The 23,969-nt window shown below is 39.2% G+C and overlaps 1 protein-coding gene across 1 annotated transcript in view; it reads left to right on the top strand.

The window, feature by feature from the left end:
• MAN2B2 (mannosidase alpha class 2B member 2) overlaps window positions 1–23,969 on the top strand; it is a 32,318-nt gene continuing 8,349 nt past the window's right edge. Inside the window, exons 1-10 of the mRNA XM_074865700.1 lie at window positions 1–177; window positions 3,646–3,792; window positions 7,477–7,582; window positions 10,899–11,071; window positions 12,324–12,439; window positions 13,444–13,621; window positions 16,751–16,949; window positions 20,267–20,457; window positions 21,300–21,486; window positions 22,394–22,527. Of these exons, the coding sequence (XP_074721801.1) occupies window positions 52–177; window positions 3,646–3,792; window positions 7,477–7,582; window positions 10,899–11,071; window positions 12,324–12,439; window positions 13,444–13,621; window positions 16,751–16,949; window positions 20,267–20,457; window positions 21,300–21,486; window positions 22,394–22,527 (1,557 nt within the window). The 5' untranslated portion in view covers window positions 1–51. The remainder of the gene's footprint in view (window positions 178–3,645; window positions 3,793–7,476; window positions 7,583–10,898; window positions 11,072–12,323; window positions 12,440–13,443; window positions 13,622–16,750; window positions 16,950–20,266; window positions 20,458–21,299; window positions 21,487–22,393; window positions 22,528–23,969) is intronic.

The raw sequence follows: 23,969 nt of genomic DNA, 5'->3' as shown, positions 1-23,969 counted from the left end.
GCGGGACGCGGAAGGCGGCCGGGCAGGCGAGAGCGAGCCCACGGAGCCGCCATGCGCCACCCGCTCCCCCTGCTCCTGCTCCTCGGCCTCCTCCCGCCGGCCGGCGGCCGCGGGGCGCTGCGGGCCTTCGTGGTCGCCCACAGCCACATGGACGTCGGCTGGGTTTACACGGTGCAGGTGGGGCCCTCTGCGGAGCGGGGCCGGGCGGCGGCTGCCGCGGTAGGAGGGCGCTCCTCGGCGGATGGGGCCGAGCCTCTCCGCTGCCCACCTCGGCTCGGCTCGGCTCCCTGCGCGCCTGCGAGCTCGCCAAACTCCCCGCAGTCGTGCCACACTGGCTGCGGGGGACCTGCCCGCCCCTGCCCTGACGCCCGCGGAGCGACGCGTAAATCGCCGTCAGGTGCCTGTCCCGCCCCGCGGCTCTCCCGGGCTGTGCCCCCGCCCCTGCTGCTCCCCGGGCCCGCCGCTCGCTGGGCGGAGCCTGCGCCGTTGCCCTGGGAGCTGTGCCCGCGGGCTTGGGTTTGTGCGAGTCAGTGCTCTGCAGGATGCTCCTGAGGGGCTTCCTTATTTTTTTTAAAGGCAAATCTCTAATCTCTTTGATGGTGTGTTTTGATTATGTGGCGGATTTTCTTGGTCTTTTTGTTTATCTTGTTACTAACGCAAAACCCTGTGAAAACGTCTTTTCTTAGGGAGGAGAGCAGGGTGCCAGGTCCTCGATGGCTGGGGCGGGGCTGGAGCCTAGTGCTATGGAAGTGTAGTAGCAAAGTAATTTTTGCTAAATTGATGAGATACGGAGCAAAATAAATCAGGTGGGGTGTTAGTACCTTTTATATTTGTTAGTCAGAATCCTGAATCCTTCTTCATTAGTACAAATCGCTTTCGTTTATGTGAGAGGTGCTGTGGATACTTCACTTGCTGGAGTGAAATGACATCAGATGTTTAACTGTGATAAAAAAGAGCTAATGGCTCACCAAGGAATCTCTGTTGTGCATATATTTTGTCTTCCTTTTTTAAGAAAGATCAGTGAATTTCTCCTTTAATACTTCAAACTCCTACTCAGAAACTGCATAAGAGAATACTAAACTATTTTTTATTGTGGTTCAGTTAGTGGTCAAAGATCTCGGAGAGAAATGAAACACTTTTTTTTTTTTTTTTGAGAAGATATAATTGCTTGAAGCATCACTTCCTCTGCTATTAAATTACAAGCATCAGCAATTCCTGTAGTCAAAAGTCACAGAGGTCACCTGTGGATAATTTCAAATGCTTCTGTAGTAAAGTGAAACGTGAAGGTGGATCCCAACCTATTTTACATTTTTGGTTTACTTAGTTACTAGGTTTCACTCATGACAACATACTATTTTTTTAGTGTTTCATTTCTCCATTTATAATGTGAAAAGTAAGCATTTATGATATTGGAACAGTAATCTTCCTTGTGTGCTGGAAATTACAGTACTGATGGAGAATTCCAGCATTGGATGTATAATAAAACTTTTTTCTTTTTCCTCTCAAAGTAAGCTATCTGCTGCAATCTGATAATAACAGTGGTACCATAATTTACATGAGATGTGGCATCTGACTGATATATCTTACCATAGGTGTGAAAGGCACCTCACCATTGTCTAGATTGCAGTACAAAACAATTTTACATCATGGTAGAATTTTAAAATCTATATTTAAGTAAAATCTTACCTGATTATTTATACTGGATCACTGCTTATTGTTTCAGAGTATCTCATTAGCTGACGGAAAATATAAATTGGAAAGAAGATTCTTATTGTTGCTTGCAAGTATCCTGGTTTGTGAGAACAATTGTTTTCAATTCCCACCCAGACAACTGGGGTTTATAAATTTTGTACGGTTAGGTAATACCTTACTGCTTAGGTCCAGCGTAATTCGAGTTGGAATAAACACTATCTTGCCTTAATATCCAAAATACCTCAAGAAAATATTTTCAGCAAATTACCACACAGAATATTATAGTATTGAAAAGTCCCTGTTCAGCTCTTAAATCTAGTGTGCTCCACTTAACTGTTGAGAACTAAAATTGAGCCTGATGTTGCAATCATTGTACATATACTTGGATTTTAGGACATATTGTTTGTGGCCAGTTGCCAGTGAAAAATTAAAATTCCTTAGCAATCATTTGAGTGTGTCACTGTTGCGTATTAGTAAAACTTAAAAGCTATTCCCTTAGTTAAAATTTCACATTGTATTAAGCACCTAATCATAATCTTGATTTTAAAAAACCGTTAAGATCTGATCGAAAAATCATTGCACAAGTAATTATTCAGATAAGCACTACAGTATTTTAAGCCATTCCTCCTACACTCAAATATTTTTCCTTTTCTAATGACACAATAGCATTTTTACAAAGCTGGATTTCAGTTGTGGAAAGCGGGGGGTTAGGAAAAGTTCATTTCTGATTTGGATCACATCATCCCCTTTTTATATCCCCTTTATTTGATTTTCATATAGGAAATCTGCCTAAATTAAAACTATGGATTAATATTTTTACATATCATGCCCATTAGTTTTTAGGTGGGTGAGAGATCTGTATGTCAGTCACTTTAAGATGTATGTGCATGTATTGTGGTGTGAGTTCTTCAGCAAATACCAGTAGTTTAAGCAGAAAAGTGTTATGGTTAGTGTTAAAATAACTGTGCTATAATATGCAGATAACTTTGTTAAGAGAAAACACAGACATTGCAGGAAATTCTCGATTCTCTGCTGTTGCCTTTGGACATTATATATCACTGTGAAATTAAGTAAAGGGTGGAAGACTATCTGGTCAGCAGAAGTTGTTCCGGCAAGGGTAAGAGTGCACAAAGTGTCTTCATGTGCACAATTTTAAAATTACCATGATGTTGTTCATTTGATGCCATAGGATAAGATATAACTATCTGATAAGTTATTTGATGATTATCACTATCATGTTGGCGTTTCAGTAAAATCCATAGACCTCATTCTGAAATACAAGTTGTTTTAGGATCAACGTAGGATAGATGCACAGATTCTGAATGATTCAATGTCAACAGTCAAATTTGTTCTAAGCGTCCTTTTCTAGTCTGGTTTTACTTTATCCTAAAACATCAAACAGAATGGAGTTATTTTTCATGGCTGAAACTTTTAGGGCCATAGTAGTTTAACTTATGTTATTTCTGTGTCACTGTACTATACCAGCCAATGCACACCTGCAGCACAGCGTTGTACTCACTCTGAAGAAACAATCCTGATAATTCAGGCTGTCAGAAGAAGAGCAGAAATGGAAGAATAAAGTGTGCATGTGGGTTTTTAAACTATGTTGGTGCAAAGTCATCATTTATGGCATTGTTGATTTAAAGTAAACAATGAGAATAGAGTGAGCTGTTCACAGTACCTCAAAAAGAAAGCTTGTATTGGTGTCTGCAGATCTTGGGGAAAACTCACCATGATCTAGTCAGGTTCCCAGTCAGAGGATGTATTTTGGAGCTGAAGGGTCCGCAGGCTGTATGTAATCAGGGAGAGCTCGGTCTTTCTGAGTGTACAAAGGAAGTGTGCAACAAATGTGAGTTTTTTGATCTCTTTCTTCTAAAGCCCAATGAGTGTTCAAAACAGCCCATTTAATATAGGCAAAACAGTTTATTTTCTACTTTTTTTTTTTTTTGGCAGGAAAGTATGCACGCTTACGCAGCAAATGTCTACACAACTGTTGTAGAAGAGCTAATGAAAGGAAAGCAGCGCAAATTTATTGCTGTGGAGCAAGAATTCTTTCGTCTCTGGTGGGATGCAGTAGCCACAGATACGCACAAACAGCAGGTAAGTTGTACTGGAACCATACTTCCTGCTAACAAAGAATCCATGCACTTTTCAGGGGACAAGGAGGAGCAAAGTACTTCACCATTTGCTTTTTACTCAGGTCTTCTGTAAGCTGTCTCTGAATCTGGTATGTCTTATGAAAGGACCTTAACTCTAAAGGCAGTTGCAAGAGGTTAAAACCCCAGCTATAGATTAGAGCTGTAGGAGGTAGTAACCTTTGCACTGAAGATTCTTTACACTTTACAGTTCTTGTTTCATCGGTGACTTTCTTATTTGGGGGCATGCTAGTATAAGATGTGGGTGATTCTGAAAGAGGCTGCGCCAATATTTGTTAAACATCTGAAGCTCATGAACTGCTGCCTAACACTGCTCACAGGAAGGAACTTTTTTTCTTTCCAGTTAAGTACTGCTCAAAAACCTTCCTTGCGTAACCAAGAATGCCAACAAAGATGACTGTAGCTTCAACAGCAATAACTGGTTTTTGGGTTTGTTTATTTATAAGCTGTGATCCCTTTCAGTCTTTAGAGCTTTAAATTGAGGATTGTTTTTTTCCTTAGCAAAGACATTGTAAAGTTTTGTCATTTCTTCTTTCCTCTGGCATGAAACAAACATGCTGAAATCAAAGACTGGGCTGATAGCCTATCAGCTGATTGTATGTTGCATTGCAGTGCAAGATGTTTAGTTTTGGACCCTAAAACCAGAGAATATACATGTGCAGCTTCCCATACTCAGGACTCACTCAGTATTCACTCAGAACTCCATGGTCTCTTTTGTTACCAGGGTCCAGCCAAAAGCAGAATATTACTTGCAAGTACTTTACATTTCAGTTTGTTTAAAGTGCTAGATCTTTAAAGCCTCATGTAAAAAAGACACCTCTTGTCTGTTCTTTTTTTAACCTAGTCCTTCACTAAATTCTGAATTTTCTGTAATGTTTAGTATTTAAATAATAGCTTACAACCTGTGTGCAGCTGACCTTTGTATGAGAGATTTTGCTGTGTATAGGCAGTTCACTGTTTTTGTGTGAGCCCTTTGCCCATACTTACCTGTTGCAGGACAATTTTCTTGTCTGTTTTTTAATGAGAAAACTGTACTGAAAGTCTGGGCTGGGGGAACTAAAACAAATAGCACAGAAACTACTTTGTGCAAGTACGCAAGAATAACTTTCTAAGGTAAGTTGATCTTATTTCAAGTGTGCTATGCTGCTGTAACCCAAATATGAAGGACCGTGTGTCTAATATCTATTTTAGCTTTATGTGAAATCCAGAAGAATAAATGTGCATTACATTTGACCTCAGCAGTACAAAACCAGTACATATGATTCAGCCTTTAATTTCCTAGCCTAATTACTGATAATTGTTGCTTTTATGCATTTTGAGTCAGTTCTCTAGTTACTTTATAGTTGCTTCTCTGAAAATTAAAATTATTACAAACAAATTTCTCCTAAACCTGTGTGTCAAATATTTAATCTCTAATAATATTTAAGAGCTATGATGCTTGCTGATAAGTGGCATGTTTTTAACATTAGCAAGTTGCAAATACTGGGCCTTGAAATTGGGTCACTCATTACTGTCCTGCTTTTTCCACTTGAACTCTAGCATTAATGATTTTCTGTACTACAGGCTCTCTGGTTTTAATTTTGTCATTTTTTTTTCTTAATTTAATATTTTACTTGGAATACAGGATTTAATTCTAGTTTCTTTTGGAACGTCTGCTTTGGATTAGAGCAGTAGCATTAAAAATTAGTAAAAGGTACTGCCTGGGTACTGAAGCTGATTTTACAATTCAGACAAGAGAATACATAGGAGTGAAACGTATTGCAGCAGTATTCCGCGAGGTATGAACCTCTTAGTTCTCAGTGCATGTTATTTCCACAGTATTTTCTTGTGTGAACAATTCCTATTCCTTTACCCTGGTTTGATGTCTGGGTGTTTTAACTAGGGGAATAAAGATGTGTAGCCACTTCTATCTGGTTTGGAGGGGTAAGTTGATGTAAGGATACTAGTAGTTGTCCCAAGGACCACAGATATGTTCTACTGCCGTAGCAACCTGCTGCTTGTAGTACTGCTGTGTCTGTTTCCTTGGTTCCTCCTTTATTTTGCCCAGTTCTGGTCAGCAAAAGTGCTTCTCATTAGAGATATTGGGGGTTTTTTAGGATCAGATATTATTTAAATTACTTGAATTATTGTTCTTGTGTTTTCAGCCTCTTGGTGGTTCCACAAAACTTATATTAAAAAAATGTTTCCATGGCCCAAAGAGGTATCTTTTTTGGACATCCATCCAAATGGGGAATCATAGCCACAGATGCTTTTCATGTAGGTCAGGACCTGTTCTGTGCTGACACCAGATATCAGTTATCTGGTCTCCCAGCATGCTAATCAGTCACCACAGTTGGCTGGAACTAATTTATGAATGCTGAGCCCTGGAGCGTTTTCACAACATTGTGAACGAGAGAAATGATTATAATCAAAATTGACAATCTGGCATTGTATCTGAGCAGACACAGGGGCATTCACTGAAGATTCCTGGGGAAATAAGCGTAATAGCTCTGGAACTGGCATCCTACATGACAGATTAAAAAAAAAAAAAAAAAAAGTGGAGATTAAAATACATATTTATATAAACTTCCTTTGTCATAAGTTTGAGGTATCTTTGAAGTTCTAGGTAGTGAAGTAACTATATAAACAGAAGACTCCCTAACACTTCTAGAAAGGGACACAGACTATTACTCCCTCCCTCCAAACACCACCCCTCACTTCATCCAGCACATTTGCTGAAAGTTGTATTTGTCAGCATACTTCTTGTTTCTAGTGGCTGAAACTAAAAAAACCCAAAACCCAGAAAAACCTTGAACAGCTGAACAGGTCATAGTATATTGACAGTTTGTAAACTAGGAAAAAGAGACCAGAAATGAAGATTAGTAGTGGTTTTATCAGGCAGACAAACCTGCTACGTGTGGAATAACTATTTCTTAATAAAGCTTTCTGTCTCTCACAAGTTGAGCAACCTGTCTATGCTCTGAAGGCAAGGTAGGTACATACAGAGTAGAAGGGATGTGTTTGTGGCCACGGTATGATGACACGCTCTCTCCGTCCCTCCTGGATCTCACAGATCTCAGTCTCCAAACTGTTACAGAGGTAGCAGACTAAAGGAAACCCTAGGAGCCTGGCCGTTGCTGCTAGCATGGGGTTGCATATTGCTCTCTCATCCAGCCACCCAGTGCCTTCCCTAAGCCAAGGCAGATGCAGCAGGAAGAAGACATTGGGAGAAGCACTGGTATCTTCTGTTTTAATCCTTCAGTTCTAGTTGCCTTGAGGCAGGATCCTAGGCTGCTGCCAGTGCAGCGTATGGGGACAAGTCTGGTGTTTAGATAGTATAAAGGCATGGTAACAGCCCTACTGAGAAACAGCAGAAGGTCAGGGCCTACCTGGCAGTGCATCCTTTGTGCCTGCTACCTGGTTTCAGTGTAAGGTGGGTAAATCAATGCACTGTGCAGCGCATTAGTATGCTGGTTTTTTCCCCTTCTTTTGATAGCACTCAGTACAGACAGCCTTTTATCCCACTTTTCTCCTGGTTGCCTTCTTGACAAGTGTTGTGTCTAGGTAATGTGCTGTGATCTGAAATGAATTTGCAGCCTTTTTGAACAAGACTGAAAAGATGTTCTGTGTCTTAATTTCAATATCATAGGTCCATCAGTTGCTTCAGGAGGGACGACTGGAATTTGTCATTGGAGGACAAGTGATGCATGATGAAGCTGTGACACTAATTGATGATCAAATTTTACAGTTGACGGGTATGCATATTTGCATTTAGCTTTTATTTTACATTGTTATGACCTCGGGGATTTTGTTTGTTTTCATTTCTCCACCCTAAGATTGCTATTATTTTCTTACTCTTGAAGAACTGATTAAAGCATCTCTTTATTTTTTACTTGCTGGTGGATTATCTGTATAAAAATCTTTGCTTTGAAAAAAACAAAACATAACAGTTCTGCAGTAAGCAGTAGGGTTACCGAAAGCTGGCTTGCAGTTTAATCAGTGTCACATGTAAACTCCTTTGGAGCAGAGGCCTTTTTTGTCAGTGTGTGTTTGAGAGCTTAAGCTCATGAGAAGATAGTTGTGGTAAAATTGAAGGTATGAAACACCCTGGAAGAAAATACCTGGTAGCAATTCAGGGTGTGGGGAGGTTGTATCATTTAGGCAAAGTCATCTGCAGAACGTGAGCCATAGAATATCACTGAGGTCACCTGAACTTAGTTGAAAGACTTGCTTGATGAAGAAACCCCCATTTCTCTGTTAGAAATAGGTGCATATTTCCAAGAGATGCACTATTTCCCATTTTAATCTTCTAGCTTCTGCTTCTAGCGATTTGTATGTTACACCTTTCCATCTGATGGTTTAAGGGGTCTTTTAGTATTAAGGTTTCACAGAATCACAGAATCATCTAGGTTGGAAAAGACCTTGAAGATCCTTAGTCCAACCATTAACCTAACACTGACCGTTCCCAACTACACCATATCCCTCAGCGCTATGTTGACCCGACTCTTAAACACCTCCAGGGATGGGGACTCCACCACCTCCCTGGGCAGCCCATTCCAACACCTAACAACCCGTTCTGTAAAGAAACGCTTCCTAATATCCAGTCTAAACCTTCCCTGGCGCAACTTGAGGCCATTACCTCTTGTCCTATCACTTATTACTTGGTTAAAGAGGCTCATCCCCAGCTCTCTGCAACCTCCTTTCAGGTAGTTGTAGAGGGCGATGAGGTCTCCCCTCAGCCTCCTCTTCTCCAGACTAAACAACCCCAGTTCCCTCAGCCGCTCCTCGTACGACATGTGCTCCAGACCCTTCACCAGCTTCGTTGCCCTTCTCTGGACACGCTGGAGTCATTCAATGTCCTTTTTGTAGTGAGGGGCCCAAAACTGAACACAGGAATCGAGGTGCGGCCTCACCAGTGCCGAGTACAGGGGTAAGATCCCTTCCCTGTCCCTGCTGGCCACGCTATTTCTGATACAAGCCAGGATGCCATTGGCCTTCTTGGCCACCTGGGCACACTGCTGGCTCATGTTCAGCCGGCTGTCAATCAACACCCCCAGGTCCCTCTCTGACTGGCAGCTCTCCAGCCACTCCTCCCCAAGCCTGTAGCGCTGCTGGGGGTTGTTGTGGCCCAAGTGCAGCACCCGGCATTTGGCCTTATTGAAGCTCATACAGTTGGCCTTAGCCCATCGCTCCAGCCTGTCCAGATCTCTCTGCAGAGCCTCCCTACCCTCAAGCAGATCAACACTCCCACCCAACTTGGTGTCATCTGCAAACTTACCGAGGGTGCACTCAATCCCCTTGTCTGGTGGAGATTTATCTCCATCTGGTTAATGAAAAAAGAAACAGGATAAATCATGCCACTACTGTGCTATAGATGCCCATAATATGCCATGAGGGAGTAGGGTGCTTTTTGGGGGCAAGAGGAGATGTATTAGCACCAGCTGTCTGTCATGGCTGATATAAACCCTGATCATTTCAGGACTACACTCTGGGCAGCTTTCTACACGGGGGAGTAAAGGGTCAGAAAACACTTATATCATTTTCAGAATCTGACCGCACAACACCACTGGTACTTGTTCCTTGCTTGTCAACGTTTATCAGGAGCACAGAGAACAGCTGCTTTTGCATCTCAGTGAGTCACCACATCACACTGACCAAGAGGAGGAGAGGGGATGAACATTATTTTTCTTTCCTCATCTGACTTCTATGTTTGAAGGTTGTTCTATGGGTTTAGTACACCAAACTCAGGACTTCTCCAAAGAAAACACTAATATTGACTGAAGAGTCCTTCTGTTAAATGCACATATGGCTTTTGCTTTCATTGGAGTTAGCTGCAAAAACCATTATTTCTAATTTAATATTTCATTCTATGCGTAAACATAATTTTTTTTGAAAAGAAAATCCAAATTTAGTAATTTATTCAGCAGGAACAAAAATATTAATATATTTTAAAATCCCCATTTATTTTTCCTGAAAGCACTTTGCTTGGTTTGAGTACATACAAACAAAAAAATGTATCCTTGCATTGTGTGTGGAGTTCATCTTGAGAAAAGAAAGCTAGTGCAGGCATTTGGGGTCTACATTTCATGTCTTCTTCTGTCTGTCTAGCCAGCTGTGTTTTGGAAGAGCCTAGCAAACTGCCTAAAATGTGCTTCAGTCAAGAGTTAAAATAAACATATTGTTTGTGAATATTTTCACTAGAGAAGACATTAACAGTGGGAAAGATGAAATTAAAAGAGAATGCCTTGCAACCTCATTTATCCAAATGTGATAGTAAAATTTGGAATGGAGTTAGTCCAAAATGGGGAGGATACGGTTGTATTTTCAAATAGTTCAGAGCACAATTCCAGAACTATGAAATTAAGATTTGCAAATTTTCATTTTTTTTATTGTGAGAAACCTAGTGCGATATACTAGAGTTCTGAATAAAATCTACTGCTTAGCTGGTTATTTTGCTTTTGCTTACATGGTTTGTCTGCGTTTATTCCATTGTCTGGTCTTTCTGGTTTGGGGGTTTCTTTTTTTGAAACTGATTTCAATACAAAATTAATAACATTGGTTGTAAATAACATCTTGTATCAAGATTGCTATTATCCTTTGGCTTTTTTCTTTTCTTATGATTGAGGATCATATTCATACTAGTTTTGTTTACTGAATGGCTTGCCTGACCCTTTGTTATTGATATGAGACTGAAATTTTCTGAGAATGGGTGGTATGATTTGAGCAAACACAAACTAAACCCCAGCCTGTGTTCATGCAGACTCTAACCTGGCTATTAGCCTTAACCTAATCTGTATCTAAGTACTTTTTCCCAGGCTGGTCTCTAATCATAATTCCTTTTTGTTGCTCATCTCTTATGTTGTTAATAAGTTATACTTGGCATAGCAAAATAAATATTGTCAGTGTGAAACTGTCTGCTGTGAATCATTAAATTCCTGAAACTTTAAATGCTTTGGAAAATAACAACAAAGAGCTATCCTTTAAGTGCTTATCTGTAATACTATATGCCTATTAAATTTATAAAATGATCTTATAAAAGTGTTCCTAACATAAACAAATTTTGCTTTGCAGAAGGCCATGGATTTTTGTATGAAACTTTTGGGATCAGGCCTCAGTTTTCTTGGCATGTTGATCCTTTTGGAGCTTCAGCTACAACACCAACTCTGTTTGCTCTGTCTGGTTTTAATGCTCATCTTATTTCTCGGATTGACTATGATCTGAAGGCTGACATGCAGAAAAACAAGGTAAAAATACCCATAGAAATGGAACCCATTGTCAGCCTTTACTTACAGTAATCTAAACCATGACATTAAGATAAGCATCTCTCTGATCTGTGCAAGAAAATATAGGTATTTCTTCTCTACATGTGACATGCTGATTGTATGTGGTAATGGTGAAATATATTGAGTCTGCATAATGCGGTCAAGTAATGTCTTCATGACTTCTGGTCAAGAATAAAGTATAGTCTAGCCTGAAGAAGACACGAAATGCGGGCAGTTGAGCAACGTGTAAGTTGACACAGAATTAGGACTGTTGGGACTGGAGGCATCTAGAATAGGTTTCAGCTTCCCCTGAGAAAATCTTGGATATGTTGATTTTTATATAGACTGTTTTAGTCTAGTGCATATGTTTGGGCATGGTGGTTGTCATGCTTGGAACATTTATTTGTGCCTGTAAAAGTGATAATACTAGGTCAGTTAGGGTGGCAGCTAATAATTTTTTTGCTGAATTCATTTTTTGTTTCATGTTCTGCCTTCTCTCACATAGTGTCCCATACACAGCAAATGTTTTTCTTTTCATATCACAATGTTGGATCCTGATCTGTCATCAGTTTTACACACTAAATGATGTGAAAATCAGGGGCTTTTACTAGTATGAGCTGGGCGTTAGGCAGTTTTTATGGATCTTGGGTGAAACTCAAGCGTCTCTCAGAATTCCTGTTGAATTTGGTGAAGCCAAGACCCACCACTTTATGTTTGCAATAAATTGCGATACTTCCTTTTTTACTAAAATCTTTTATGAGCTTTTGACAATCTTTTCCCATCTAATTTTTCTTCTGGCACTTGACAGTCTGGAGGCTTCCAAAACTGTAAAAATTCTGTTTCAGTTGATTAAACATTGATTCTCACTGACTACAGTGTAATCCAGACTACATCTGGGTCTTTCCTAACTTAGTGGTGTTCAACTTCCACTGAAACAAGTGAGGTGTAATGCCTGTGATAAGCTAGGCTTACATGTGAATTTTAGCAGTATGCTGGCAGTGTGCTGCCTCCTCTTCTTCTCCAGCAATTTGAATAGAAAGAGGCAACACTATAGCCTCCTATATATCATATGTGACCTTGCTTGGGGTGCCATTGGCTGGTCTTAAGTAAAAGCACTTGAAGTATTACAAGTGATGGAAAGGAATATGGGCGCTCTGAAGTCTTGAGTTGTTAATGATGGTATTTCTGCTCTTGTCATCAAGGGTAATGGTTTCTTACCTTTTTTGTTTTCCAGAAGCTTCAGTTTGTATGGCAGGGCTCTCCTTCCTTATCTGAAAGACAGGAGATCTTCACCCATGTTATGGATCAGTACAGCTACTGTACCCCGTCACAAATACCTTTTTCAAACAGGTCTGAAGATTTCCCAAATAGGCAGAAATATTGATCACTTCTGAGAGTTTATATTGTTGGAGTTTAAGCATTTTCTTTGACTGTTGTCTTTCAGCAGTGCTCTACTGCTTTCTCGCAACCTGCAGTAGGTCAAGGAGATGTCTAGACTCTGTAGATCTGAGTCAGGATTATTAAGCACCCCCATCTACCCACCATAATACATGAAGTTTGCTCAGTACCTAACAATTGAATGCTTAAAAGTGATACTTACTACTGACAGCCATTTAAAATGCTTCAAAATATTGACAGACTTTTAAAATAATGTTTTCTAGCACCAGGAGGCTCAGATCACAGGTACTGCTTTCATCTACATGTATATATCATGTCAAGCCTTATCCAAAAAATATAGAATAAAAATGTGAAACAAATAATTGCTGTAAACAAAAAATGTCCAAAGCAGAACTGGGGCTTTGTTTCTCTGCCTGGAAAGTTAAGATTTAAAAACTCTAGGAAGCTCAGTATGGACTTGGCTTTTGCTAATCAATTTTCTGTGGGAGACTTCAGCATTATATTGGGCTGAGATTGTCTGTATTATCTGTGTATAAAGGGACTAAAATTTTCCATTTACTTTGTGAAAAAAATCTGAGAGCTTTTGAAAACTTTGTTTTACTCACTGGCTTATTCAGTAAAGTAAGCCTCTTTATAAACAGAGTCAACTTGGGGGAACATCCTCATTGTTACAAAGCTTGCTGTTTTGTCCTGTGATTTCTTTATTCTATGCCAGCAAGCAGCAGGGACTTGGACAGTTGCACAGTGTGAAAATAAAATGGGAAGACCTTCCCCCTACCTCTGCTCCCAAATAAACACTGAAGCCTAAATACTAGCAATGAATATAGACTGATTTTTTTTTTTTTTTCCCCCTCCTTATTCCCTGTGTGTCTGCATTTTATCCCAGCACCTTTTGATGTGTTTTTCCCAGTTGAATAAATCCTGTTTATAGCCTATTGCTTTCTCCTTCTACTTAGATCAGGATTTTATTGGAATGGAATTGCAGCTTTCCCAGATCCACCCAAAGATGGTGTTTATCCAAACATGAGTCTCCCTGTTACAGATACTAACATCCATCTGTATGCACAAACCATGGTGGCAAACATTAAGGAGAGAGCAGCCTGGTTCCGAACAAGTGATGTTTTGTGGCCATGGGTAAGTGCATGATCAGCATTTGCTTTAGAAATACCAAGTACACCTACAGTATGAACAGTAGGTAGATGGTACTTTGCAAAAATGCAGGTACAAACCACGTGTCAGCAACATTTTTTCTGATAAGTGGGGTCCAAATGTCTGATTAGTAATGAATAGTAATAATTTTTAAAACTAGAACTTCCCTGTACAGTCTGCCAGCTGTCTACCAAGTCTTCTACCCTACTTAATATAGAAAGAAATGTGACAAAATTGTAAAGATAACCTCTTGTGAAACTGTATATTGCAATATTGCTTCCTTTTTTTTCTCTCCTTGTTTTGTCGATTTAAATGATCTTTTTACATAACTGCTTAGCACAACATAACTTTATGTTAGCAAAAATGATAGCATTACAAGAAAATGTATTGCGCATTGGGTAGACAAGGTCTTTTGTAACTGATGTGTAATTATTTTCTTATACAGTCTTTGTATTTTAGTTAGAAACATAAGCATATCCCAGCTTGGTCATTCAAACACTTTTTTCAGCAATATGCTGTGTTAATTTTATCCTACACATACACATAGCACTGATATGCTCTCACAATTTTTAAGTCCTTAGAAAAGAATAACTTTGCCTAAACTGAAAGTATGGCCTGTTTTTTAATTTTCATGGATGCTGTAAGTCTCATAATCACAGTATTAAAAGGATGATGTGTGTTCTTAAGGTGGTTATTTCACCACAATATCTGTTGTTGCAAAGAGAACATTTTCTGACTGATGCAGCATTGAATCACTGATTTGTTTTTCTCCCATGTTTGTGACACTGTTGCTTATATTGAGGTGGGGTTTTTTTGTAGATGTTGAGGGGAGAAGTGGGATGTAATACTCTGTAGTAGTGCTATAGTGAAAGTTTTGCTGAAATGGGGAGGAGGGAGTTCTAAATAGTAAGAATAAATTCCAAATGTCTAGATCCAAACCTGCAGTTTTGCAGTAATGTAAGAAAATTTCAGTCTCTGACTTCCTGATTTGTGTACTTGTGATATGAGCTTTAAATGAAGTAATAAGTAATAGAGAATGAGTAATATGTTACTCATTCATACTGCTATGTAAAGGAGTAGAGATAAATAAGATACATGGATACCTCTATAGCTAAGCTTAGCTATTTTTTTGTGATTACAAATAGTTTAGAATACTTGGATTTTTTTTTCCCTTCAGGTAAAAAATAAGGAAATACACACTTTCCCATTTAAAGTCAGACCTCACATCTAGACTGTTGGCACTTTTGTGATGAGTTATATGGACAAACAAGTGTTCATTCATGATCTGAAGCACCTAGTTGTGCAGGAGGAGGCATTTGGCTGTGGGGCAGTGTAAAAGTTCAAACCTGCCCCTCTAGAGGCCATAGCAGCAGATGTAGGAGGGGGTATGGAATTGTCCTAAGGGCTGGAACTGATCCTTGAGGTGTTTTTGGCCTGTGTGGTTGAACTGACTGTACAGTAATATATAGCATTCCTTTGTAAAGTTTTGTTCAGATAATGGGTGGATGTGATGACTAACTACAACAGGTTCTCCTGGATAGCCTTGTTCTACAGAGCTACAGTGTTCCTCAGCTACTATGTTCTGTGTCAGTGTCAGCGGAGTCTACCAGCCCAGCACATCCCCTTCTGTGGTGCAGTGTCTGCTTTTTATGAGGAAGTCTTCTTCGATCATGAGTTGAAAGTAGTGCTCTATAAATATGAAGTAGTTTAGTAAGTCTGGTTTGCACTGACTACCATACTTTTTGGTATTTGGTTTGATATGTTTTAGTAGCTCATTCCAGTTTGAAGTTGTTGTTTTCCAGTTTCTGTTATATGCTGTGTGGAAGATCTCTGGATATTTCAGAACTTTTCTGTTTTGGAAGTAGAATTTCCACTTTTCTGATCTGTGACTTACCCTGTTAAGTCTGAGGGACAGGAATCTGCACTAGGATTCATAAAGGATATGACAGTGACCTTACTTGAAACACCTAGTAAAGGGGAAGGGGATGGGGATGGCACTCATATCTGGGAAAGAGAGGAAAGAGTAATTGACTCTGAGTTCAGTTGAACTCATCAGATTCAACACATTCATGAGTTGAATGAGTTCAGCTCATCAGATTAAACTTCTTGAGCTCATCAGGTAAACATTGGGATGGAAGATGGGTTTGCAAAGAAAATAGAGCCTTCTTGGCCATTTCTTCAAGCATCCGCTAAGTCTTAAAGGCAAATTGCTGAGAGCATCTTTATTTTGAAAATGAGATCAGGATTGACTTGTGCAATGTTTTCTATCTCAAGCACAGAGACAGGAAGATAAGGATGCATTAAGCTGGTGTCAGTGTTGGAAGTCTTCAACTGGGTCTTTTTTGTGGAGGTTTCTTAACATGTTATTGTGCTTCAGATTGGTGCCTATACTGTAATACTGATACCGTAAGAATACGTGTGGTGCCATAGCTGACTGACTCTTTTTTACCTGTTCAGCTATTGTAGCTGAACAAAAGTGTGATTAGTTATGTCTTTTTTTAAATGTTTGTACATGCAGGTAGTCTGTATTGAGATGCCTTCAACAAAAGGCAGGAGTTGTGCAAGCATGCTCAAAAAAAAAGATGTTTTAATACACAGTGTATCACCTTTCAACTATTTGGATGAGCATCAGAAGTACTATAGTCTACTGTCGTGATGGGGCATCAGCAACACATTGTGTGACGTTTGTACTACAGGCATGTCTGTCCAGATTGTTTTGTTTCACGTTGTGTCCGCAGCATTTCCTAGAGCTGTAAGCACTAAGAGCAGAAAATAAGAACCTCCTTATTTTCTGCTAAGTGGAAGAAATGCAGTGTGAAAAGAAACAAAGGTCATCTTTCCAGGCACGTATGCGTGCATTTTCCAATTGCTGCCATGAAATTCCATGCTCTTGCACAATTTGGTGTGTCAGCTTCTCCCTATCATAATTCTGGTTGGTTATCAGCTGATCTGTGTGAATAACCCTGCCCATTCTTGACATTTTCTAACAAGTAACTTTTATATGGGTAGTCAAGATCAAAAGAAATACTACTTTGAGGTAGGCTAGTGTTAAAAGAGATCCTTCTAAATTACATGACCCAGAGCCATTTGTCTGTTCTGTTTTTGGCATTTTAGGGCTGTGACAAACAGTTCTTCAATGCATCTGTTCAGTACTCCAACATGGACCTGTTGTTGGATTATGTTAACAAGCATTCTGATGAGTTTGGAGTGACTGTCCAGTATGCCACTGTTGGTGATTACTTCCAAGCAGTTTATAGCAGAAATCTTACATGGGAAATTCGAGACTCTCAAGACTTTCTACCATATTCAACAGGTATTTAAGTTCACAGCTGCATAATATCTGCCTCTGTACGTATTTAAAATTTTAATAAAGGGAAATTGAGAAAATGAGAACTAAAGTAAGAGGAAAAACACCATCTCCTTATAACATTTTATTTATGTTACCAGATGTCATCAAATAGACAAGCTGATCCCAACTTAGTGGTATAAGGAAGATGGTAAGGTAGAGGTTGGAATATTTCTTTGGAACAGTTGGAAGCAATGGGTAGAGGAAGAGACCCTGAAAGAGTGAGTATAGAAATAGGCAGACTTGGCAAGGAAGATAACCTGAGGTTTTTGTTTTATTGTCTTTGAAAAACAATAGAGTGCAAAGGAATGCTAAGCACAAAGTTTATTCATGTGTGTAATGTCATCCAGATTTTTTAAATGACCTGAAGAAATGTATAGATGCTGCACTAATCAGGTTCAGTTACAGTTAAAACAGTGAGCAATGAGATAAACCTGTAGGCCTAGGCCACCTGGCTGAAATTCAGTAAGATATTTCAATGGATGGATGAAGGAAAAAAGGACTGCAAAGTATATAACACACTACAAACTGGTTAGCAGACAGCAGTAATAGCAAAGGTGCTTCGCAGAGGTGTACCAGCACAACTAATAAAAGTGTCTCATGACATTGGAGAGGTCCTTTCTGATCTCTCTAAAGCTGAGATCCTAGGACTCATTCTGCTTCTATTTGTTGACCATTTGTTTCATATTTAGACATTTAACTTGTAATTCATTCTTTTCTCTGCCTCCCACACATTAGCATGCACAAATAACCTGTAGTCTCCCAGGTATTCTGCAGCATTAGATGTGCGTGTTACACCTCTCCCGAAAAAAGAGCTGTAGTAAGGATGCAATGTTCCAGGATCTAGGGAACTGAAAAGAAACTGATAAACTGAAAGAAACCTAGAAACAGATGCAGGCATGGCCAAATAGAGCCACGTCCCATTGTTATTGTTTAAAAGAACTGGATTATGCGTAGATTAGAGCAGAAATGGGAAACACAACATGGAGTAATCTATGAATGTCAGGCAGGTAACTGAGGGGCCAAGGCAATCTGAAAGCTCTTAGGGTACCTCTTCGTTAGTACAGTGGAATAGGAGTGGTCAAAGTGAAGCAGTTGGTGCTGAGGATTTGATGTCCACACTCTATGTAACTCCAGGAAAACTGGCTATAATCTGCTCATATTAACTGAATGCCTGTTAATCCTTGTTACATACTATCAGGAGTCTGGTTTGTGAGCTCCAAAACCAATCTTTTATATAAAGCAAAGCATACTAGGTAAGGACGACTGGTAGATTCACTTCACAAGCATGTTCCTGGTCCAAACAAAAGACTGATGTAGATGAACATCTAAAGTCCCTTGTAGCTCTAAGAGAAAGTATAGTCTTTTTCATTAAAGAAAGCAGTTTTAAGTTCTGAGGAAAAAAAAAATGTGTTGTAACTGAAGTTTCAAAAAGTAAAAATACTACCTGTATTTCTGAAAGTTCATGCTATGGTGTGACACAAATTCATTGCAGCTGCTCGTTGCTTGCTTGCTTGCTTCTTACTTGCTGCTCTACCTTAGCTTTTCAAGCAGATCTGAAAAGTACTGGGAAGATATGAAAGAAAGCATGCCATACCCAACATCCCTTTAATCTTTTTCCCCAATAAATTTACCCTTTTAGGCTTCATATCAAAGCATGCAGAGAGAAGAGACAGCTAACTTTTCAGTTTCTAAACTCATTATTTTGTTTCATTGTCTGGATTATCATTAAAATATCACTGGTATCATTAAAATACCTTTCTATATAATTGTAGCTACCACTACTTCATCACATTGTTAGGCACTGCGGATGTGTATCTCAGACTATTACAACTCAAATTTAGTTTATACATCCAGTATTCTGTAATGTGTCTGTTAACTTTTAAACTAATAAAAATAACTATTACTTCCTGTGAATCATTGCATGGACTGATCCCTCACTCACCTCCCTCTAGGGATCATGTCATATCTAACAATTTGCTGATAAATGCACTGCCAATTTTAAGTGCTAATATCCTTTTACATCTGGGCTCTTACCTGTATCTTTTGGCATAATTTACAGGCAGTAGTCGATTGCCACTAGCTTGCATAATAGTAGCACCTTCAATGTTCCAGGTGGGTGCCCACACATAGATGCAATTTCTTCCCCAAAGGGCTTACTGTGCCTTGCAATTGCAGTATGGATTTGAGTGCGCTTTCTCCCACATACTATTTTGCTTCTTGATGATTAATCCTCTCTCATTCCTTCTATGCTGTTTTATTATGAGTCACTTATTGGGCTCAGTGTCATTTCTGACATACGCCTTTGAAATTCAAGTTTTTAGTCCCAGGTAAGTATTTCCTTTTTCTACTCTACATTCATTGTACTGTGTTAGTATGCATATGTGACTCTTCTGCTTGTAACCTTGAAAACTGAAATGGAATTCATTCTGTTTGAACTCCTAGCATTTTTCAGGCCAAAAATAATTTGTCCTGAAGTTTTTGAGCAAAAGATCCCGTTTTGTAATTGTTGCCTTTGATCCTGGGCTGTTAGCAGATTGTTATGGTTGCATATATGCACTTTATAAAGCACTTTCTGTGACTTCTCTCTGAGAAAACTCTTTATCGGTGGCATATTTAAAAAAAAAAAAAAAAAAACAAGACAAAACAAAGAAAACCCACTAAGTAGAGATTTGGAAGTTTTAAAAACAAATATTTTTTCTCCTAGTTTACTCTATGGGATATTGGAACATAGCACAAATTAACTGTTGAAATACTTTCCACTGACCACTTGAGGGCATCTTTAGATGTAGTTTGAAGTGCTGCAGTAGTTTGGAGTCATCACATCACTGTTTCTACTCCATTTTGAGGAAATGAAAATTAAGATAAATCCCTTTGACTAAAGGGGGGAATATAGAGAGCTTGTATCAAGCAGTAACCAAGGATTATAATCGACTTTCTTTATTCATGAGTAATAAAATATGCTTCAGTGAAACTTCTAAAGTTGTTTTGTGCAGATCCACAAAGAAGAAAATTCTGCAAACACAGGTTAATTTAGTCAATAATGGCTTTGTATCAACACTCGTATTATTAGGCCTGTAGGAAAGATTGTAGTTTTCCAAAGTACATGTTTATGGCTGTGCTTGTTTCTTTGTAGGGCTTCTGACTATTCCATTTGATGCCTGGTGTGTAAACCAACAGCAGGTTTCATATAAGAAGCTGTACAGTAGTAGTCTAATAAATAACAAATAATGATAACTGAAATGGTATTTTGGCATGTATTAGATCTGTTCAACTCTTAACAGAGCCGTTTCAAGCATGGACTGGGTTTTATACTTCTCGGAGCACATTAAAAGGAATTGCAAGGAGAGCAAGTTCACTGCTTTATGCTGGAGAGTCTTTTTTCACACAGTATGTCCTGAAACACCCAGCAAGTTCTATTTGCAAATGTAGAGCCTTAAAGCAACTTCAGAGCCTTAGATGGGCAGTTTCAGAGGTAAAGACTGATTTATTTTTTAATTTGAATAAAAATGGTTATTGCCCAAAGGCAAAGTTTTGCTTAAACATTTCAGCTGAAGTGTCTTGAGGTTGTATTTATGTTTTTAAAAATAACTTTCCCCTTTAGTAAGCCATAAGTAAAATAAAGCAATTTTTCAAAAAACCATCTTGAAACATGGCTTCAGCCCCTTAGCCATGCGTTCAAGACATGGTTACTGGCAAATGTTTTCTTTAGCTGGTAAAAGAGTATGTAGCTTCAAACTTCGCACGTGAAATTTCTTAATGTTAAGTTTTTTATTTACAAAATGTTTTTTAAAAATAAAATAAAAACTGAACTAACTGAAAACTACTGATAATCTCTACTTCTGCAAGTTAGAACAGAAAGCAGAGATTTGTTTCTTCAGAATTCAGCAGCTAAGTGATCAGCCTCATAACCATTAACCACTTACAGGCCTCACTGCTTTTGCTGTTAATAAATATTTTGTCAGCTAAGTTATTGACCAGATCTTAGTAGGAAATGAAAACCCTGTCTTGTTACGGTATTTTTGCTGCATTGTTTTTTGGTAACTTGTATTTTTTTTCCTCTAAGTATGTAACTTCAGTAATTTCTAAATACTAGAAGAGGAAAATGTATAGAGGGAAATCTGTGTGCATCTTGGTTTTGACCATTCAAAATATAGCATTTTGGAATAAGCAAAATGTGAATCTGTGAATATAGCTGTAATACCTTATTATTTTAAGTTATATGTCTGAAGATTAATGGACCATGTTAATGCAAATGCAAACCTGAAGTTGTCATCCTGTTGCATTGTGACCTTTCAAACTACTCTTAAATGTAAGGTCCAGCACCATGATGGTATAACAGGCACAGAGTCTCCCAAGGTGAAGGACATGTACATGAATAACTTGATGTATGGAATGCTCAACGTGAAGAAGCTAATGGCTTCCATAATCTTTGACATGAACAATGCAAAGAAGAATGGAGAGGTCTATTCTTCTGTTTACAATATAGACTCAGGAATACCAGGTAAATTTTAACACAGCTTTTCCAATTTTCAGGCTACCTTATGAAAGCGATCATGTTTTCCTCGAAAACAATCAACATACTATGTACCACTTAAGTTCTGTGAACCACAGCTGGAAATCCTGTTTGCTTTGTAAGACCTGCTAGACTCAGATGAGTTTATGAGCTCTTAGATCTCAAGCATCTGAAACCAGGATCTTTAAACTGATGTGAGGCAGAGCCCTGCCCCAGTGCATATATTAGACCTTGCTCCCAGATTCAGACCTCAGCTGTATAACGGAGGGGCGGAAGAGGTGCTGATTAGGGTCATTACTAAACTAACCTTACTATGCAACATAAGATTACACAGTAAGAAGCACAGTCACAGTTGAGAAATGGTCTTGCTGTAGTGTACTGCCAGCTTGTGTGAAAAATATAAAGGAATTTTTAAGGAGTCTATTCTAAAGACTGTACATTCCCTTTTATCCTGACTTTGGAAACTTTTTAAACTGTCAAATGGAAGTAGTGCCGTGAGCTGCTCAACAGACTGATTTGGTTTCTGCAGGGTTGTTTTTAGATCAGGCTTCTCAACTGATCTTCTGTATAACTCTGATAAAGTTAGTATTGCAGGACAATGAGTTGTGGTAAGCTGCTTATTTTCACTAAATGCATTTACATACAACTTGGGTCCTATTTTCTGAATACACTGTGTCTTTTTATTGGGTAAAGAATAGAAGAATAAAGCAGAAGAGGCTTTTATGAAGCACTTTAAAATGTTTTCCTTTTTTCGGTCATGAAGTTTTACTGTGGGGTTTTATGTTAAAATTTTGTAAGATGGTTGTACCTAGACAGATCTCTCAAATACTTTTTAATAACACATTTTAAAAATAGATCATTTTAGTGACTGATAGCTTTGTTTGTGTGCACAAAGGTGCTACAGATGTTGATCAGTATGTTGTTGTCTATAATCCACTGGCATGGAACGTCACTACCTTTGTCACAATTTCTGTCAGCCACTTGGCAATGAGTGTATATGATGAACTGGGACATCCTGTACCAGCACAGGTACTTAACTTTGTTTCTTTCTGTTGCTTTTCTTTCAATTGTCAGTTTTCACTGGCTTGATCCTACCTCCTGTCAAAGTGTGGAAATATATAGTATTACAGTGAAAACAGGTATTAGTTAAAAGTGGGATTTTCCTAGTCCTTCTTCAAGTTTTTTTTCTTTTTGCTTGGCTGTTCTCTCAACTGGAACTAGAATGGTTTTGTCTTAATGTCCAGAAGGGCTTCCTGCTCTTCTGCTGTGTTTGGTTTGTCCTTTGCATGCCTGCTGTGTGTGACCTGGCACTTCTTATCTTGCTTTTCTTTCTATAAAAAACACTGTTTCCAATAAGGCCTTTTTGGTTGAAGCCCTGCCCTATAATTGACAGTCCTGTTTGTACAGTTCACAGATTGCCTTGGGGAAGAGATTTAAGAAACGTAGGTCTTATTTACAAGCCCAAAAGAAGCTGGGGACAGTCAGCTGCCATATGACATATCATTCTGTCATGGCCAAGCTCCATGACAAGGCCAGCTGTTCCCTGGGAGAGAAGAAGGTGACCTCAAGTGAAAGCTAGCACTAGCCTTTCTCAGGAGCATCTGCTGTAGAGTGCATCATCATCAAAGGCTTGATAAACCTGTAGGAATGCCTCCTGCACGTAAGACCTGAAGAGGCGTGACACAATTCCAGATGCTCCCCTGTCCCTGCGATGCCAGATAGCGTGTTCTGCCAGCTGGACAGAGTTTCTATTATCAGTGGCTTATGACTATCACTGTGCATCAAGGCACTCTAGTCAGGTAGTGATACACAACAGCTATTTGCTGTTCCTGCATATACGCCTGTTGGCGTAAGACCATACTGGAAGCCATCAGTCTCTTGGGTTAGCACATGGTCATGTTTATCTGTCAGCCACTTACCTCCCAGAAGTCCTGCTGGCTTTAGCCTTGTAAGATACAAGGAGGAAATTCACATGTATTTAAAGCATTTATTTCAGGTTTTAGGGTGCCCTGAATTCAAGCTGTCATTCTTTATTTTAAAAAGACAAAGTTCTCTGTTGCAGAGTTGGTCTGTACTTTATTTTGCTAGACATTACCCATATGTGCATGTGGATAGTCACTTGAGGCTAAATGAAATCTCTTTACCAGTAATGAGAAGGTGGTTTAGGGTCTTTTTCTTCCAGTATATACTGTTCAAAAGTACGTTCATATCACACCCTCCTTCATTCTGAGAGAAAGAAATCTTTAACTCAGAACCCTGATGTGAGTATGTGGCTGAGAGGGACTGAGGCTTGGCCAGTGCTCTGCCACCTTCTGCACCACGAGTTGTATAGTGAAGGGAGGAAATGGGAGTAGTCCCTGTTGATACCACTAAGGTTAAGAGGCCTGCGGTGTAACAGGACATATGCCAGTCCACAGTGTGAAGGTACAAACAACTTGCTTTAATTTCTGATTAGTTGTAACTAACCTCTT

The sequence above is a fragment of the Strix uralensis genome, chromosome 4 (assembly GCF_047716275.1).
Source record: "Strix uralensis isolate ZFMK-TIS-50842 chromosome 4, bStrUra1, whole genome shotgun sequence".
Lineage (NCBI taxonomy): Eukaryota > Metazoa > Chordata > Aves > Strigiformes > Strigidae > Strix > Strix uralensis.
This window is presented reverse-complemented; position numbering and strand designations above follow the sequence as displayed.